Source organism: Crassostrea angulata, chromosome 8 (assembly GCF_025612915.1).
Source record: "Crassostrea angulata isolate pt1a10 chromosome 8, ASM2561291v2, whole genome shotgun sequence".
In the NCBI taxonomy this organism is placed as follows: Eukaryota; Metazoa; Mollusca; class Bivalvia; order Ostreida; family Ostreidae; genus Magallana; species Magallana angulata.
In genome coordinates, this window is record NC_069118.1 from 9,994,853 (window position 1) to 10,016,432 (window position 21,580).

Sequence of the window (21,580 nt, forward strand, 5' to 3'; positions counted from 1 at the left end):
AAACAGATACGATGGCAAGACTGGAGTTCCGTAAACAAAAGAATTTCCTATAACATTACATCGCACTGAACTCGACAAAGGACAAGTTTATGGTTTGAAATGTGAAAACTCAAATTCTGAGAAAAGATATAATAAAATCACGTCATAAAATGAACATGTCCTACTATAAGAGCAGTTAAAACTTAGGAAAAATCAATATAATTATAATTGCATAAATTACACTTTTTTTGATTAGGGTGCATGCGCCTGCAACGAGTTTTCTTTATTCATTTTTTATGATAATGCGTTCATTTTAATGCGATGTCTCTAAGTGATATATCCCTATAACTTGAGGACATTTAACATATGACTTTGGTGAAGATTCGTGGTTCAAAAGTTGGATAACTATTACGATGAATATCATTAGAAACAGGAGGCGTTTCTTTGACTTGGGATGCTCATTTTGGATTAATATGAATGGAAAATCAAGGTACTTATATTCCATTTTTTTCAATGGTAAATTCATTTTGATTCACATAATCATAATTTTTAACTATAAAATTCTACATGTAAAATGAAAAATTACAAGTACACTCAATAGCGATGCTGTAAGCAAGTGTTTGATAGGACTGTTTGTTTTATCTGAGAAATATACATCTTATTTAGAAATGTTATGGCGGACATATTGTTTGATGGCATTGCCATTGCAAATAAGTGTTTTATAAATACGATGCATATTTGACGTAGTATTAAAGTGATCTATGTGCACTTTTTAACCCATTAAAAGAATTCAAAATAAGCAAATGTCCAAAGATAAAAATAACATTGCTCGACGACGATATTATAATGCGTAATTTTACAGGAGTGTAGACAAAGGAATGCAAGTACCTTCCGTGCAAGCCAATTTATTTTCATCAGCAGCTTTTTCTGCCTCTCTCCATAACCCTGGCAAACTCCATAAAACAAAATATGCAAATTCTCAAAATACAAAATGATACATGGGGTGACCTAGTTCTTTTCATTAACATAGTCAGGCGAGGTTGCGTCATGTTTTGAAAATTGTGTGATCAGGAATTCCGTTTGTATATATCATATTCGAATTACCACAGAAATCAGTGGCAGCAAATGCTGTCATTTGCGTTTCTAAACGGTTTTATTACTTTCTTAAGCAATATAATGAGCAACTATACTGTTGTTTTTGTATGTGTGTTAAATTCTGACAATGCTTTTTTCAGACAAACGGGGAAATGGCGAACAAAAGTTCTTCATGAATTGAACACTTGTGAATAATTTGTAAAAAATTAAAAATAGCCAATAAAGATAATTGAAAATGTGGATGTAAATAAAACTAAGCACTAAAAGCAAACAATTTCAAATGAAATGGTTCAAGTTTTTTTTAACGCATTACATATTTATATTTTACCAAACCGCTACAAACAACATGTGTGTAGTTTTAGATTAGAGGCTGTAAATAATACACACAGGTACATTTTACAATAATTGAATTTTTACCATTAGTTTGGCAAAGAGAATTAAGAGAGTGACAGGGAAACACTTTCTGTAAGACTAAATGGTAAATGAGTAGCCCATAGTTCACCGAGTTCCACCTGTCCGCTACATACACCATTTTAGTTATTCTCATTAAACGCATCTGTTTTAAAATATTGTGTTGTTTGGGGCAATTTCAAATTTTGAAGCATGTAGTTTATTCATATATACAAACCTTAAAAAGGATGTAAATTCACGACACGGCAATGTCACATATCTATCATGCTATAAACATCAATATCTTGTTCAGGATTACGTTTACTCAGGGTTTGAGATTTCAAAAAATATTTTTACAAAGTTCAATATCTGAAGTCCAAAGTTGTTGTAAAAACACAAAATAACAACGTTATTAACAAATATCGATATTGATATCCATGATTTGTTTATTTGAGGAAGATATGCTCCGACAAAGGTAGATTAATATCAAAACAGAGGAAATTCGATCTAATTTTTTCATTTTCTTTTTTTCTCTTAAAATTTTTGTTGTTGCAATGTAATTGCAAAAGTTTAGTTTCTATATGTTTTTTTCATATCATTTTACATATTTTATGGTTGTTTTTACTCGTCTATAAATTTATATCACCGGCTGGCACGCGATTGGAAACATCTTTAAAATACATAAAATCGATTCAAGATAAAATATCTCGAAATTTTGATCATTGACCTTATATAATGTTAATGTCAACAAAAACAGTTTAAGGCAATCAATGGTTTGGAGCTCCTATTAGACAGTTTTTTGTAAAACTCGGTCAAAAATGGGTATAATTTTGGAAATTGATAGAGGAAATTCGGACGAAATTAAACTTAAAATATGAGCTTAAACGCTTTTGTCAAATATAAAATTAGTAAAGCTACTCGTATTTTATCATTTCCCAACCTACAAATTGTTTTATTATTTCTAATAATTACGAAATAAAGAAAACCTTGAAAATGGTGGACAATTTTGACAATTTTTTTCAAAAAACATTCAGAGGTCACCAGCAGAAAAAGTAGGTCATTGACCTAGTTATTTGAAAGTGAAAAATAGCATCACAATAGTGGGGCTACAATGTAGAATAAGTAGTTTTTCGTTCCTATTAGTGGATTTTTTTTCGCCCCTGAGTAGTGTTCAACGAAATTTATTTTTAAAATTTTTGATAAGGAAAATTTTGATGTGTCATTTTCTACAATACAGGGTCAGTGAGAAGCGCGGTGGATAGTGTGACATTACTTTTGGATCAACCCTTGTACTATCATATTTTGTATAATTTTGTAATATCTAACTTCTGCATACAATTGTATATATTGCTTTGCTATACATGCATGTTATTTGAAAAATCTGATTGACTAATAATGATGAGAATACATTAAATTAAGGTTTCTAAAAGACTGCTTTTGTATTGTAAAATATACTCGAGCGATTCGGACAAAATATTTTTTTCTGTTACTCCATAGCTGTTCGAAAAATCCAATTTCTTTTTTGCAAAGGGTGGTGACATGTCCTACATTTTTTTCAATTTAATTCAGACTGGTAGATCAAATATTCACTGTATTTATTCTGTTAATAATCATGTTTACAGCAAACTGAATTTGATGACTAAAGATTGTAGAGTAAAAGTTATCCTTAACTGATTATAATTGTTGATACAAAAACAAGTTTATTCATATCTTTAATGTTTTCCATTCTGTAGAAATCGAAGAATGTATTAAACGATTATTATAATCGCACAATGAGTTTGATTAAGAAGACTGGTTGGATAATACTAGGTCCGCGACCAAATTGTAATTGTAAACCCTTTAAATTAAAGTAAAATAAAAAATTTAATTAAACACAAAAAGTATTTATGAAATAAATTAGTATTGACATAACATTCAATGTTTTTTTACTATGATATGGAATTAGGCTTTAAGCATGTTATGCTTTCTGCAAAACAGAGAATATTCGAATTAATTTTTTTCAGATTTTGTATTTCACTGAATATTTTTGGTAGTACTATATTATTTTAAGTTAAGATTTTATTTTATTTGTTAGTAAACATAATCTTGCATATATTCTGTTGGTTTAATCTCACTTTTTCATTTAGATAATGCTACAGCTAGACTAAAAAAATATTGAAAAATGCTTAAAAACGATAAAAAAAAACAGAACATCTCAAACTTTTATAATTGAACTTATATAAATTTTATACCAGCAGAGTAAGGTCAATATACTTAGTTTAAGAAGGTTGGCACCTGAAATAAAAGTAATGTCAATTATCCGAAAACCACTTGGATATAAAGATTGGGACCTGAAGTGTTTATTTTTTGTGACACATGTCAAATGCCATTTTTTGGAAATATAGGGCCCCAAACAGAAATTATACTTTTCAGAAAATGTTTGCTAAACTTTGACACGGAAATTGATAATTTGAAGAAGTCAAACAAATATTTATAGTTTGAACTATTCTTTAGTTATGATTTTAATACAGTATGCGGTTGAACACATGTAGTGACTATAAAAGTAAAATCTAAGTCAACATTTAAAAATTCGTGCTTTACTGGTGGCTTCAAAAGCCAGTACATAATGAACACAACAACAGATGTTACAAAATTTTGGAGTAACCAAATTATAACGAAAATCAAAAAAAAATTATAGTAATATCATCTTTCCTAAACTGTGCATGCAAATAGACATACATTTAAAGTAACTTGGACACGATTTAAGATCAAACTTTTTATTTTTATTTACATTTTTTGTATAAAATGGTTGACTGGTGCAATGTAAATGATTGACCAAAATATTGAATGTAAAAGTCAAGTTACAAGCGAGATACAGAGGTAAGAATTGGTTGTTATGTAAACAAAGCTTGAGTCTTATTGTTGTTTGCAAAATACGTAATGTAGAGATTTGCCATTTCTTAGCAAAATGACATGTAAAAAACAATATAGAATAACTCAATATCTTCATAAATACTAGTATCAACAAAAGAAAGATACATTTGATTGAAACTTAAACCAATGCAACATATATGTAAGAAATGACAAAATTCGAGCTTTGTTTACAAAACTAAAAATTATGAACCTTGTATCTTGCTTATAACTTGATAATTGACTTTTAAAGAAAAAGATACAGTATTGGCATTATTTGGCCGCAAAATTTACGATACTTTCAACGTCTTTGTGTGCGTCATTGAAGTTGTGCATTGTACTAATTATGTTATTAGCGAAATATCCTACAGGCACTAAAATGATGTCATTTTTCAATGTGCGCTAAACATGGAATGCTCGTTTAAATGCGTTACAATATGATGTTTTATGAGTAGTTTTCGTTAAAATTACACACTTTTACATGCGACAACCACTTTTATAGTTTACGTGCCGGATCATGATTTCATAATTTATTCATACACTTAAAATGGTGTTGGTTGTCACGTGTGAACAATATGAATTTTTTAGAAAATGAATACGAAAAATGATATCTTACTGACTTCAGTAACGTTTTATCTATTGTTATCGACAACGCTATCGACGCTGATTGAGAAGCTGATTAGTGGAATGCATTTAAAATTGATAAGTTACTATTCTGTTAGCTCTAAATATTGTTCCACTGATTCTTAAATCATGCATACAGAACAGCTTACGAACACGTACGGTGCGACACGGCTCAACAACGTGTAACACCCGGTATATACATATGTATGTAAAAAAAATGGAGGATTCAAGAACAATACGAGTTTTTATGCTTTAATACCGAGAAATCGGAAGAGAACTGTCTTTTGTTTTATATATTTTAAACATCATTGGTACTTGAAGATTACCAGTTTGTTTTTATATCTTCCCAGTCAAGCTTCGCTAATTCATAATCAACGAAAATTCCTTTTAAAAATCCGGAAATCATCTGGATTTTACAATCTTGCGCATGCGCATTACATTCACGCTAAATCATGGGAGGCTCTTTACTTTATGTTTCCACAGCATGGATAAACTCAAACGATATTACAAATACGTGTATACATTTTTATTGAAATTTGTTATATATTCTGTTCATCAAAGGAAATACGGGAGATGACTCTCAATGCATTTAATATGAAAAATCCCGAGAGTTCCGAATGTCAACATGGTGTGTAGATTCGAAGCGAGTAAAAAACGTTGGTGAAAAAGTGTTGAATTCTTCATTAATATAAATAAAGTTTTAGATGAAAGGTATTTACAGCCTCAAAATGGTTTGTTATGAATAATTTGACTGTTAGGTTCAATGCAGCTTCATTTATTTTCTCAAAAATCGTTTTGGAGTGATTCTGCAATTTTTTGCTACATTACAGGTATATGGGAGGCGTTTAAACTGTGGCGAAGGCCTGTCCCGAATAACATTTAGATTGTATTTACTAAGCAGAGTTTAGTGAAATCAATAGTATTATTGTAGGCTTAGGGCTTGGTAATGTAAATGCCAACAATACGTTAATGTCCGATATCATATGCAATGTCAACCTGGTCCCGTGCACGCACGGGTCAAAGTCTACTTTTTATATTAAAGGTTTTGATGATTTGAACATATTTTTATTGTACAAAAACACAATTGGGATTGGGCACAAGTTCCATAACTTAGAAGGTTTTGATATCAATTGCGTATACTGTAAGTATATTATAGATAAAGTTTCTAGTTCCACTTGTTAATATAAATAGTTGAATCCAATACTTGTATTAGAACTGCTTTTAAATCTCATTAATCCAAAACTTATATAGTTGTTTTCAAAATAGCTCTCGTGTGCATATGGCAGCTATGTAAAAGGATGTGCAATGTCGATTAAAAACTATTAATTACAAAAAACTGCAGCAAAAATATTTGTTTTAATCATTGAAATTTTTTGAAGTGATGGGTTTATTCATACAATGGTCATTCTTTTGAGTTACTTACCATTACAAACCAATGCTTAATAATAGAACTACGCGTACAGTAAAATTCTAAATATATGCTTAAAATTGCGTTACGCGTACAGTTAACTGTATGAAATAATGACAACTCATGATATTCTGAGGATTTTTTCTACTTTTATTTGCAATGATATCAAATTATCTACCTTCATATGTCCCCTATTCAGTCGTAATATATTAATGATTGTATATCGTACAAAATAATCATTTCAATTTTGGAATGTGACCTTGGATATTGATTGTCAAAAAGTTCATTGAAAAACATGTTGCAAAAGGAATACAACTGTTTATACTTGTGCCAGTTTATTACCATAACGTATTGAATTGAAAAGGAATTTTTTTTTTTTGTTTTTTTTTTCATCCATTTATCAATTCGTTTGATTAAAATCTTCGACTGTTCGCAGAGCTACCTCTTCTATTTGTTTATTTGCTTCGACAAACAGCGCTGCCCATAACTGTACACTTCCGTTCCTACACTGTGCATGTGGTATATTCGTTTTTATAGAAGAAATCGTAGAATCAGTGGATCGGTATATAAAGTTCCTTCCGTGATTTTGTCTTAAAGTTTTTGACTTAATCTTTATAAGACACTTTAAACGTTTAGATAAAGTTCCTTCCATGATCTTGTCTTAAGGTTTTTGACTCCATCTTTATCAGACATTTTAAACACTTAGATAGAGTTCCTTCCATGATCTTGTCTTAAAATTTTCGACTTCATCTTTATCAGACAATTAAAACATTTAAATAAAATTCTTCCGTGATCTTGTCTTAAAATTTTTGACACTTCATCTCTACCGGACACTTTAAATATTTTGTTCAGACATCTTTTATCTGAAGAAACAAGAGAGAGAGAGAGAGAGAGAGAGAGAGAGAGAGAGAGAGAGCGAGATTTCATTTGTAATTCACTAATATGTTATCGTTTAAAGTAATGCACATTGTAATAGAATCCAGAAAACAGTTTCAGTCCACGTACTATACCCGAAAATCAAATGAGCCCGAGAGCTGCACAACGTGCTCTTTCCGTGATAAAGTTTTTCAAGCCCGAAGAAAATAGAAATATGTTTGACAATAAAGTTTTTTATAGTGTTTTAATGTATAATATGATTCTTACACACTCTATGTGTGAAAGTTGATTTGTTTACATACTACGTTGTTTAAGTAGAAAACTACACGTGTAAAACACCCCTCTCTCTCTCTCTCTCTCTCTCTCTCTCTCTCTCTCTCTCTGAGTGTAGATTTGGGTGCGAACAATATTGTGAAACATGAACAGATCCATTTTTTTAAAACATCTTTCAAGTCCAGTCCAATCATTCCCATTTCCATTTCTTTTTCATCCAATGATATTGTTTAATTGAGATTGCTTATCAAACTTTCAGAGAGTCGAAAACCCCCCTCCCCCTTTTCCCCTACCTTCCTCGAGTTCATTGTTCTTGCATTTAAAATTAAGACTTGTTATCAGAAAGATTATGAAAGCTTTTGCTTCCTATTATTTAGTGAATAACCAATGGAAGCCGTAAGGTACTTGTATTTACATGTGACTGACTCACTTTACCTTGGAATAGTGTCTCAAATCAACAGAAATTTTCTTGATTAGAAATGATGCAATGTGGCATAATGACTCAGAAGTATATACATGTAAGTCATTTAGGCGAGAATATAAACAAATTTGTATTTAAACACTTATAATTTCAAAAGTTCAATGAAATTGATATGAAACGCAAGCAAATTTAAACTTGTTATCTGCGGTTCACAAGCCCGAAACTCATGCACAGATACCGGTATGTTTTACAACACAGGTAGAATTAAAATTTCGACGTCTTGGTAAAAATGGAACAGTTTTCAGCATACATATCATGATATATATGTTTAAGTCACATATATAAGTTATATACCATTGGATGTGATAAATTCAAGGCTTTTTAAAATGTTTGATGCTGTGCATATTTGAAACACGGCAAATTGCGGCCAGTAACGTCCCTTGTTCTTTTGACATAGCATTTAAAACTTCCTTATTTATCAGTATAAACATTGAAAATTGAAAAATAAAATTTGAAAATTTTAAGTCAAATCGTGTTCAAGTCCCTTTAATGTCTCATTTAAAAGTAAAAAAGTAGGGGGTCACGTCTAAAAATTTTTTAGATATAGCATGAAATAAGCCGATTTTAGGCCAAAATTTGAGTTAATTTTTTCATAACTTCTATGAAATATAAGTTAAATATGCTAGAAATATCAAAATATTGTTTGAATATGTTTTTTTAGAACATCATAAATATATCATAATACACAAACTATCTAGAAGTTTTGTCTGCGCTGAAAATTACGAAGCTACAGTAACAGTACTCCAAAACTTGTGAGTTATGAAAATTGTTCATTTCCTTCTTGAAAACCTTCTGCCACAAATATAGTCCTTCCTAAACTCTGTAAAAATGTAATTTAAAAAAAAAACTAATTTTATTCATTAAATATACTACTAGAATTAGTATGTGATGCAGAATTTTTAGACTAGAGGTGACCCTAAATGGCTACCCAAAACTAAAGAGCGAACCTCTTTAAGGCAATATAAGATGTAATTTTCATGCTGAATTTTTTTTTTTACGAAAATGTTATTTTCTACTAAGATGACAAAAATAGCATGTTTTCAATTTCTGTCAGCATTATTTTTGTGGGACAAGGTTTTTAAGAAGTCTTAATTGAAGCAAAATGAAAAGGGATGTACATTTGAGAAGAAAAATTTTAACATTTCTTGAACTGGCTTGTTTCTGTCTAAAACTTACTAAAACTGCTGTCAAAAGAAACAAAAGTTAAGCATACAAGGGCAGGACAATGCATTTTCAAATCACTTTGAACTGCGCTGCTACAGACTTTAATTCAAGATTTAAAAATATGAAAGGAGTTAATTAGTGTCTACTCTACAACCATATGTTGCGAAAAGGGTAAAAGTTTGCTTATTTAAGTTGGTACTTTGTCTCAAAAGAGGGTACCCCATTCTTGAAATGAGTCTCAAAAACCATTAATTTGCACGAGATATTTGTGTCTGTTTCTATGGAGGCACATTAGATATTTTTATTTAAAAATATATGTATATTTTTTCTTTACGGGAATTAATATTTTGGACCCCTATCCTACTTCTAAAAAGAATTAAATTTAATTAAAACTCATAGAACTAAAAAAAATTGGAACTGGTATGGAGTTTTCTGTCACATTCAGTCCAGATTGTTTTGAATTGGCATTTTTTATCGATGAAAATATAACGCCAATGTGTCTCCATAGAAACGGGAGTTTTAGGTATAGCCTGAAATTTTTTAATTCTAAAAAATAAAATAAGTCTCTAGCTATGCAGTTCGACAGCTGTTTTAAGTGATTAAGAAGGCATTGTCCTGTTCTTGGATGCATAATTTGCATACAAAACAACATGTAGAATGTCATATTCATTGCTTTTATATCTTTTGGCAACAGTTTTGGTCAGTTTCGGGCAGAGACACGCCAGTTCAAGAAATGTTTACATTCTTATCCTAAAATGTACAAGATGGCCGCACATCCCACTTAAATCATTGTCGTCCTGTACAAAAATTAAATGCTATATATTCCCTACAAGAGAAAGCTTTCTTATTACAAAGATTAATGCTTTTTTTCAAATTTTATTAATCATAAAAGTTTAAGTTACATGCAATCTTAGCACACTAGCAGGTTTTTGCAGAAAAAAATTGCAAAATATTGATAAAAATACAGCTCATATTGCTTTCATAGTATAAATGTTATAGTATTATCATCATTCTTTTTTAGTAAAATTGAATCAAAAATGGGTAGGAATTTAAACACTGATACAGGAAATTCGGACTAAAATATTTATAATAATTGTGAATGAAAACTTAATGTTTTGTATTTATTTAGTGCCTCCGCCATTCATAAACTATATTTCATTTTTTAAAAAGTTGAGCAATTTTGTTTATTTACACAATTAAGAAAATCTCAATCTTAGTGTAAAATATGTAGAGAGTTTTCGTAAAGGATTATGTGCAGTTTTATGCATTTTTTGCCCCCCTCCCCCCATTAAAGTTTTATAAAAGAGCTTTAAAAATAAGGTGGAAGATAGTTAACTAGAATCATATTAAACATAAGGGTGCAAAAGATTATCACCACAGTGACGTCATAATTTAGAAATAACGTCATGAAGATTGCCTAATTTTGATAAATTGATGTTTTTAGCGAAATAATGGTGTTTTCCGATGGTTTTTCGACTGAGAGACATCGAGCGTAGGCTTGCTTAAGTACCATTTTTTAGTATAAAGTGTATAATTATCACAGGAAAAACATGTCAAAATCGTACTTGAGCAGACTTGTGCTCTATACTTCCAAATGCAAAATATATAGCAACAATGAAAATATTTTCAATTGTTTACAAATTTGCGGGAATAAGGTCATTTAGTTGACGTCATAGATAAATAGCGAATGAGAAATGATGACTAAAAACATGATTTTAGTGATAGGCGTCCACCGTACAATAATTTATGAAGATTTGATTTTTATACGACACTATTTAAAAATTGGTTAAAATTGGGGGCAGATATTTGACCATACCGGACATAGTCCTTTCAAAAAATATTCAATGGCCATTAACTCAAAAAGTAAGTCATTGACCTACTTTTTTGAAAGTGACAAAAAAACCACAACCATTGAAAGTCTATCATAAACAATCATTATTGATGTTTTTTTTATCATCATCAGTGGATTTTTTTTTATTTTGAGCAAACGTTAGTCTTAATTTGCATAGCGGAAATTAAACTATGAATGTTGTTTTTTAATTAACGGTGATTTTTTGAGTAAAACATCTTATTTGTCTGACCGGCTAGCAAACTGTTGCCCAAGGCCAAAGGCCGCAGGCAACAGTTTGCGAGCCGGTCCGACAGATCAACTGTTGCCCGAGACACAGTCAACAACTGTTTTGTTATACCCCTTCTAATCAATAACACGTTTTCGCGGAATGTGATGTCACCGGTCAACAGTCTTTTTTAACAGTCGATTTTAACAGTTCCAATCTAACAGTTTCAGGTCCACCAGTCAAAATGCTGGACTTTATTTCGTATAGAGTTATATAGTAACTGTTTTACAGGGGTATAACAATGTATTATGTTGACATACTGTCAACAACTCTTTACAGTGCACATTAATAGTATAGTATTACGCATTAATAATACTAAATAGGTTTTGCACTGTATTAATGTTAACATTGATTTGGTAGCAGGAGATATATTTATTAGTCAAATATATACAATAAACCTCTGTGTATAAACTTTCTATGTAAAACTTCAACAAATAATCATGCTACTTTTTCTTACCATTGTATTTGTTTATTGTGAATATTCATCAAAACTTTTTTTTTATCTAGTGTTATCAGAGTCGCAATGTTAAATTCAAGTTCCGATAACTCGAATTTGTTTACCATTAACAAACTCTGCAACACATACAATAATGATTTTTTTTCAGGCATTAAGAAATACATATTTATATTAAAAAAAACAGCAACAACTATGATGGCTAATATATATTATTTACTTTTTTGCAAGAAACACAAAAAACGTTGAATTTTCTAAAATTGAATAAAAAAACAATCTATTCTGTTTTCACAATAAATTGTTAGCTCGTCTGACAATGTCAATAGATTTAACTTTTTGTAATTATAACGTTGATTCTTTAATGAAACGTCGTCAATCTCTACTTGAATAACCAATAATCAAAGATTTTTATCTTTAAAACAATGGCATTTTGGAATATAAATGTGTATACATGTACTAGTACCAAATCTAGTCGAGACAAATAGGAAAGTGTTATAATAATTAGTCCGGTTTTCACCGGAGGGGACTATAGCTTTCCTCTGCGTCCGTCAGTCCGTCCGTCCGTCTGTCTGTCCCACTTCAGTTTACCACACTTTTTTTCTTTATGCATTTGAGGAATAATATGAAATTTGCTGAACAGCTTCAAAATGTCAAACTACAGATCAAGTTTACACTTTTGTAGCATATGGTTGACATATTTTCGAGAAAATTAATTTTATATATTCCAATTTTTTAATGTTCGGGTTCGATATTCTGCATAACAGTGCATTGTTTTCACAATTTCCACAGACCGGTAGGGGACGTGTATTGCTTATGCAATACTCTCAGAATGCATGATGACAGTCAACTTTGTAGAGAAAGCCTTGAGCAATTAAAATAAAAACATTTTATTTGCATACCGCTGAATTTCTTTTTTCTTTTTTTTTCAGAAACCTAGTCCTATTTCTGAGTTTTGGGGTATTATGTGGCTTAATCGTCTTTTCCGTTTATCCGTCGTGGAACAATGTGGAGAGGATTTTCAGGGAAAAATCATGTGATATTGAAACGACCTTATACTATTTAAGAAAAAATAAAAGTATATTGGTCAATAACTATAACCATTTGGTTGCTAGTAAGTATATAATCATTAATTTTGTGTATGGATTGTGTGATTTATATTTTTCTTTTTCAATGAATGAACAATGTATGTAGAAATACGAAAGAATTGCCTTTATAAAAATAAATCAAACATATTTTTGTAGAAAAAAGAAAGAAATTCGCTTTCATGTAAACTTTGTTTAACATTTCAAAGCTAACATATTATACAGGTAGCATAGCAGATATACAAATCTGGAAACACCTATTAGTTGATATGCAACTAATACTTGTATATGAAAAACCTTGAAATAATGCATAACAATATTTTTCTTTCTTGTTTTCTACTTTATAAAAAATATGGACTTGAATTTCTGTACTTTAATATCTATATATCGGTAAATAACTGGTTTTTATGATATAAACATGGTATAAAACTTAATTTACCCATTAGAAACTTAATTTTGAGAGTGAATTTAATCAACTTTCTTATGCAGTTACAAATGCATACCGAAAGCAAAACATTGGTTGAACCCAATCATATATTACTCATAAATCATAAATCAAATCAGAGTTCTGGGTGTGAAAACCGTCCAACCCAGGGGAGGAGCACTCTCTGAGTTCCGGTCGTGAAAACCTTCCAACCGAGGGAGCGCCTTCATAGTTCCGGGTGTGAAAACCGTCCAACCCAGTGGAGGAGCACTCTCTGAGTTCCGGGTGTGAAAACCGTCCAACCCAGGGGAGGAGCGCCCTCAGAGTTCCGGGTGTGAAAACCGTCCAACCCAGGGGAGGAGCACTCTCTGAGTTCCGGGTGTGAAAACCATTTAACCCTGGGGAGGAACACTCTCCGAGTTCCGGGTGTGAAAACTATCTAACCCAGGGGAGAGCACTCGCAGTGTTCCGGGTGTGAAAACCATCTTACCCAGGGGAGGAGCACTCTCAGAGTTCCGGGTTTAAAAACCGTCCAACCCAGGGGAGGAGCACTCTAAGAGTTCCACCATCTTTGCCTATAAAGGCTAATGGAAAAAATCTTTTCATGAGAAAGACTCGAAGAAAAGGCATGGTTATGGAAAAAAATATAAATTTTCACCTTTTTCAAATTTTGTTTAACTCAATTCACCTGTGTGTGCACAGGTGAAATCTAGTGTACATGATACAAATTGTGATATTGCTAACTATAAATAGTTAATATTTAATTCAAATTTAGATGGAAATCATGTACAATATAATTACATGACATTTTTTTCTTATGATGTATCTGTAGGGCTTATATGTATGTACATGTACGTACATTCAAAAATATATACACCTGTACATTACTTTATTTTGAAAGTTTTATTGACAAAGACAGTAGAGAAGGATACAAAGGATACAAGTACACACATCTTAAAATGTAACAGATTGTCTCTTAAGGTATAAGAATATAATGTAGGCCGCCTATATAAGTCGAATATACTGTATATTACACATATGACTCGTTTACAAATGTACCTTTACATTACTTGAAAAGGGAAGTTAAAGTCAGTGAAAATGAGATAAAAGAAAAGTATGTTTGTGGTTGATGGGGGGGGGGGGGGGAGGGGTAGTTATTTATCATTTACCTAATAAATCGGATAAATATAACTAGTATGTAAAGATGATAAGTCACATATTCTTTTGCAGTGTCTTTCAAACTCTGAGAATCTACAGTTTTTAAGAAAAATATATTTCTCTACAGATATTCTGTTTTTCATTATATGTTCATGTGCACTGAATTTCATCTCTGGAACTTCTTTATATCTACTAACAAATATTTAATACTATTGTTTTATTATTAGAATTAAAAGATTATGTACTTTATACAGATTTCTCTCTTTGTATTTTCCAAATAAAATTGAGTTTTTGTCAAATGTTACTTGCACTTTACCTGCACATTACTTTGTCAGTAATGAATTTATTTACAAATACACCATTCAAATCCTCAACGGACATTATTTGTTATACCCAAGTAAAACCTTTTACAAGAACAACATTTTTTCTATCTATTCTCATTGTACTACGTGACTATTGATTTGCAAAATGAAATTAGGTTGTTTTTTTCATTGGACGATCAAATCTTAGGTCGAATAACTATTTCTATTTTTTAAGCTTTTATCGTATCTATCAAAGAAATATTATCAACAGCTTTCTGTGTTGTACAATTGCTGCTTTGAATACAACCCTTTTTAGATCACCTGAGCTGAGCTTGGCCGATTTAAACCAAATTTGGCACAAAGCAGCCTTATGGAAGGCAAATATAAATTGCAGAAAAAGGGGGGTGCATTTTTAAAAATCTCTTCTCAAGATCTACTGAGTCAAATTCAACGTAATTTAGCATCATTCATCATTACGGGAAGGAAAATATAAATTGCAAAAATTATCGGCGAATTCTGTTTCAAATTTGAGTAATTTACGAAAATAAAAACAAAGATGTAATCGCTGTCAATCAGTTTATAACTTCTTCTCAAGAACTACTGAGTCAAATTCAACGTAATATAGCATAAATCATCCTTACGGGAAGGAAAATATAAATTGCAAAAATTATCGGCGAATTCTGTTTCAAATTTTAGTAATTTACGAAAATAAAAACAAAGAGATAATCGCTGTCAATCAGTTTATGACTTTGGGTTCTGTATTCTATATCGAAAACAAAAGTTCATTGTATAAGGCAGCCATGTTTGAATGTTGACGCATGAACGAGTCAAACTGACAAAGATGAATTTGCTTGTTGTGCAACAGTTTACGTGCGGATAATTGAAACATGCTTAATATTATTGTGCCGATTTCATGAAGTGAATTGAGGTTGTATCTTTCAATGCATTGACATTTTTGACTCGTGACCGTCGTTTTGAGTTGTTTTGATTTTCGTTTATGCTTTTTAACTTGAGGGAAAATATCGCCTGTATTATGGAATTGTTACGTATCGAATCAAATATAGACTTCGGTAAATCAGACAGTTAATTGTTTACCTCCGCAAGATGAGCAAAATCTGATGCACTAACAACATATTATATTATAAATACTGTACATTCTATTGGTAATTCGGTACGATCTCTACGTTATGGTTTATTATAATGCAACGTGTTTTGGCATTCTAAGTCTAAACGGAGATTGTTTTTGCTGCTAGAAATATATGTATATGTATATTATGAAAAACAAATTGTGCTCTTTCTTTGTGTTAAATAGTGCATGTTTCTTCTGTGTTTATTGTTTACAATTTTCTCTTTACTAACCATATTCAGCTGTGTCAAGTTTCGAATTATAAGCAATATACAGAGCTTTGCTCACAGAACTGAGGCCATGCTTTTGTTCATTCTGAATATGATATTATACCAAGTTTTAAAAGTCTTAAGTTGAATGTAATTAACTTTTGTGAAGAAAAAAATGACTCAAACCAAGCAGAATTTGAGTTCTGTATCTTGCTTATAATTCTATGATTGACGCTGAAATTTTGATTTATCACTAGAAATGTCTCACTAAACGTTAAATACTTGTACAGAAAATTTAAAAGGATGATATACAGTAACAACTTTTTGGGGCCCCCTCATTCAATGAATCTACACCAACTTTGTTGGTGTTTCGGACACAATTAAATAAAAACGACCTCTGTAAAACAGTTAAAAACATTACTGTTACAGGGATAAACGTATTATCGCTATTCTTAGGAAATATTGTTATGTAATATTTGTTAACGTTGATTTTGAATAAAGGGTGAGTCTTGGTAAAATAGAGCGATATGCTTGTCAATACATTGCAGTCTGAGGCTCATTGAGAGGGGTGGGGGCTAGACCTTATCAGAAATCTTGACAAGCAAAAAAAAAAAAAAGATTTTGAGTACTGTCTAACTTTGCAAAAAAAAGTGTGTGTGGGGGGGGGGGGCCCTCCCCCTCCCCCTCCACCCAGTTCCGACGCCTTTGCATTGATAATATATGTAATAGCTTTTTATCATATCACATGACAACATTTTTCATTCTAGTGTTTTCATCGATTAAGTGAGTAAGGTTATAAAACGTAGCACGAATTCACGCGGCATCACGCCTGGTAAACAACAATCGTTTAAAATGCGGAAGACCAATTAAATTTTTGAATGTTTTTAATTTGAGCGCCTTAAGGTACAATTTTCCTCTTTCACATATATGATTTTTTTTGGATAAAATGCAATAACTACTTTTCTAGCTATTACAATGTAGTTGAAGATGAATATGTACCTATTTGCATATTCTCATATATAGTTTGATCGTTTTATAAAGTGAGGGGGCAGAACTAAAATACATGTAAAGGGAATTGGAAGTTAAGAGTGTACCCCTACCAAAAATTTAGTTTTATTTCTTGCATAGGATCTTATTTTTGGTAAAAATAATATTTCATAAGGGTATAAGTCAAAGATTAAGTGTAGGAAAATAAGTGTAAAATTTTGATACAGTTTATTTTATGGTATTCTTTTTTGTTTTTCTACCGTGGGGCCATATGGCACAATATCCCTTGAACACCCATATAACGCCATTGTTGCTCAGGTGAGCGATGTGGCCCCATGAGCCTCTTGTTAAAGAAAGTCGTTAGAGTGATGGCGCGATGACACGATGACGATAGCGCGACAGAAAACTGACGATGACGCGTTAGAGGTCGCTATCGCTTTCGTACCATCTTGTCATCGAACTATCGCTTCATCATGACATCGCACCATCGTCATCGCCTTGTCGCGCCATCGCATCATTGTCATCGCATTAGTGCGATGATGGGATAGTGAACTACAACGTCATATCCGGATTCCTTAGTTCATTGATGTATCAAGGATAATAAGAACTTTTATAGAAGACAAAAAGGGTAGGATTATACATTGTAGCTACGAACAGGCAACACTATTACTTATTAGGTTAGTTACTGACTCACTACGGAAATATATTGGGTTGATCAATCTCATAGATGGCGAGGCGAAGCCGAGCCATCTATGAGATTGATCAACCCAATATATTTCCGTAGTGAGTCAGTAACTCACCTTATAAGTGTTTTGTTTTCCCGAGGACTATCAAGCGACATATTCATTCACAAATATCGGTGATCTACGTAAAGCAATGTACAAGATGCCTTACATCTCGTCCAATTAAACTCATTTAAACTCTTCAAAATTATCAATACCACCTTTCAAATACACTTAAAAAATCTTTGCTTCACCCACATTACTTACAATGTTTTCTTGCTATTCAATTTTAAACCTCTGCAGAGATTTGAGCAAATTTAGACGCTGCCATTTTGTTCTGCTCCAGACACAACAATGTGACGTCAATATTAAAAGGGCAACTACTCTAATTTAAAAATAATTCCAAAGGGCAACTACTCTTAATATTTTAATGACTTACTGAACACGATTTCTGTGTTAAATAATATGAAATATCGAGATGAGTAGGTGAGGCGGCGGCCAATGACGGCCATATTGCCTAATATTAATCCTCACAGAACCTACATAGAGATATATGAGGCAATCACGTGCCATGTCTCATCCAATGAAAATGTGACATTTCAGTCTGAGGGAAAACAAAGGTGTATTTAAATGCAGTGGCATAGCTACACACATGAAAAGTGTTTTTATTTTATTAATTGGGGGCACATCTGAAAATTCTGTACAAACACATTATAAGACTTAAGCTTTATAATTGTTGAAAAATATCATTTTAGTCTGAAAGATTGTCTTTTCTATTTAATGGTACATTTACTGCATGACTTAAATTCTGTATGCGAACCCTGGTTAGAACGGTTCTTTAAAAAAAATCGTACATCGTGTTATTCTTACAAATTAAAAAATATCATATTTTTGATTGATGTATTTGAAATTCCGTGCATTATAAACGCCTCAGTTGGAAAGCAATTGAATGTAACTCTCTTTACCACTCTTTATGCTTTTATAAATGTTTATTTCTACAGTAAGTATGTCGATGTCTTTTTCAGATGCTGTGCCCATTGGTGGATATGATTGGACATTTACAAAAACGGTTCCCTGTGTTATAAACTCCAGTTTATTTAATTTTACAAGAAGAGAACGATATCAGACCTTAATATCTTGTTCCAATTCGACGATATCTGTTAAAAAGAGTTTGGTGAATGAAAAATCAGTCGACCAGATTTTCGCTTTTCCCGATGTTTGCCTCGGAAAGGTAATTTCTTCCTTCTGTGGAGACGGCAAACCTGTACCTAACGTGATTCACTACATCTGGTTTGGAAACATGACCTTTGATTTTATTTACTTTGTTAGTATCTACAGTACACACAAATATCAGAAACCATGTTTGATTTTTCTATATTATGATCTTCTACCCTCGGGTTCTTGGTGGAATTTTCTACGAAAGATAGTGGATAATATAGTGCTGGTGAAAATGATGCCACCAATGATGATTTCTGGTAAAAGGATTAAGTTTGTTCAACACAAATCAGACATCGTAAGACTAAAGATATTAAAAGGTACGATACTGATATTCTGCTGTTTAAAGAAAGTAATATGTGAACACATGGTTCATGTACTTTTGTTTTAAAGTCTATGAATAAATAACCATGATACATGTACAATTCAGAAATCATAATTGTAACTTTTAAGTCGTATCTCTTTATTCCCTATTTTTTGTAACATTTTACTTTGAAAATTAAATATGAGACCAAAACAAAGCACTTTAAAACATTTAATTTTAAATAGTCGATATTGAAAAACTTTATTAAAATTGTGTGCAATGATACACCGGTAATTGGACCGTTTAGTTTACCCCTCTCTGTTCCCATTGACGGTTAAGCATAGTTATCTTTGTTTACAAAGACTTGTGAACACTAAATCGAATTTCTTACTTAAAAAAAATTTATTAAATTTCAAAGTATTTGGATTTTGTCCCGAGCTAAATGCACTTATAATTTTTTTTGTTTCAATGTGCGTAAATTTTTCAAAGTGCGTTGCCATAATTGTTCCAGTCTGCTTTAACCTGATACTTCTTGACAGTTTACTCAATATTATATTATGAACAAATTAAAGGAACTTCATAGAAATATAAGCAAAATTACTAAAAGAAAGTAAATTTTTAAAAAATGCAAAAGATGATTGTTAGTAGATTTTTTTAATGATACATGTAACTCTTTACAAACGTAACATTAATTTCAGAATACGGGGGCATATATGTAGACACGGACCAGTATTTTTTGAGATCTGAAGATGAATTCAGGACCACAAACTGTACAATGGGGATGGCACATGATAAGGCCATGGGCAGTGCTTTGATATTTGCAAAAAAGGATGCCTCATTTATCAACAAATGGATTGATAGTTACAGTTTCTACGACCCGACCCAATGGGGACTCAACTCGGTACTCATGGCAACAAAGCTATCCCAGATGTATCCTACTCTGCTTCGTGTGATATCTCATCACTGTGTGTTCTTTCCACATGGATTGGTTTTGTTTAATCAGAACTATAAATGGTCACACAGCTATGGACTTCATATATTCAAAACAGGCCGCATTCAAGAGCTTAGAAATTATAACTTTCACACTATACGAAAAATAAACAACACAATTGGAGCCATGTTTAGATATATCTTATTTGACAATAAGGAATTGTGTTTCAATTAGTAGAAATTGTCAATTAGGAATTTTTAATGATGAATATACCTCTAGTGGTTTTTATTTGAGTTGGATTTTGTAGACTGATTCCCTGCAAAACAGTGAGTTCGATGATCTGATACACACTTGTTCTTGACACTTATTTTTGTTAGCTAAAGGAAAATTCCCGAAATATTCCGAATCAAGGTACTGAAGAACTGACGGGAGTTGATTTTGTCGATGTTTATTTATTTTAAAATCAATGATATGTTATTTTGTATGACGATTACATGTATTTTCTAATTTGAATTACGCACATTTTTATAATATGAATTTTTGGACTTTTTCGACAAGAATGTCGAGAAACCCCTATATGAATAATGTTAAATAATTATATAATTAATTCAATCAAACTATGTATCAGTGATAGAAATATTTCTCGAAAATTGTATGGATCCAAGCAATATTGAACTCTAGTCTCGTTCAACCAAGCGCACGGCTGACACCGTAAAATCTCCGACAAGGATTTACAGAGACAGCCGAGCGTCGTGTTGAACAAGACTATATTGAACTCTGGCGTAGGAATACATACGACTATAAAAAATATTTAAATTGTTCGTACCATTTAAAATCTGACTATTTTGAAGGTATTTATAAATAAGCTTCCTTGAAAAACAATGCTTTAGCATACATTACATAGAATTCATCAATTATTTTTAAGAACTAAGTCTTGTCAGCAGCAATGATTTGTGCTGAGGTCCAAACACTGTTTCACTTTCGGTTTGTCTGAGTAACTGCATAGGAGAGTTGATTAAAATCAACTCCCAATAAAATCATAAATATCATGAATATTCATAATCAAATAATTCATGATCAAATAATTCAGTTCTAGTTGCAACGCCTTTTTTGATTGGCTTTTTAAAATTGATCTACATATTGTATAGCATAACTTGCTTATGTCACAATAAGATGCACGTGCAATTTAGCTTAGTTTAAGTTGTTTAAACTTGTTTGGTACATGTAAAATAAGATTACATTAATTTAAACCTTTTTTCATTGATTGTCTGTATCAGTATGATAAAAAAGATAAAGTATTTCTTGAAGGGAGTCAGCAAGATTCTATTTCCTCTATTTCTCGAGGCGAAAGATTCCAGTGCCTATTTAGA

At 31.6% G+C, this 21,580-nt stretch overlaps 1 protein-coding gene across 1 annotated transcript; it reads left to right on the top strand.

Annotated features, from left to right (window-relative positions):
• Positions 1-318: 318 nt before the first annotated feature.
• LOC128158035 (uncharacterized) lies at positions 319-20,730 on the top strand. Its single transcript, XM_052820708.1, has 4 exons — positions 319-469; positions 12,680-12,861; positions 18,786-19,295; positions 19,978-20,730. Exons 1-4 carry the CDS (start codon positions 393-395, stop codon positions 20,442-20,444), a joined length of 1,236 nt encoding a protein of 411 aa, XP_052676668.1. The 5' UTR covers positions 319-392; the 3' UTR covers positions 20,445-20,730.
• The last annotated feature ends 850 nt before the right edge of the window (positions 20,731-21,580 follow it).

Bases quoted from the DNA above. Each gene is read 5' to 3' on its own strand.
- LOC128158035 (XM_052820708.1), top strand. From the start codon at position 393: ATGAATATCATTAGAAACAGGAGGCGTTTCTTTGACTTGGGATGCTCA. The intron at 470-12,679 runs GTACTTATATTC...TTTTTTTTTCAG, and splicing joins AATATGAATGGAAAATCAAG to AAACCTAGTCCTATTTCTGA. The intron at 12,862-18,785 runs GTAAGTATATAA...TGTCTTTTTCAG, and splicing joins CTATAACCATTTGGTTGCTA to ATGCTGTGCCCATTGGTGGA.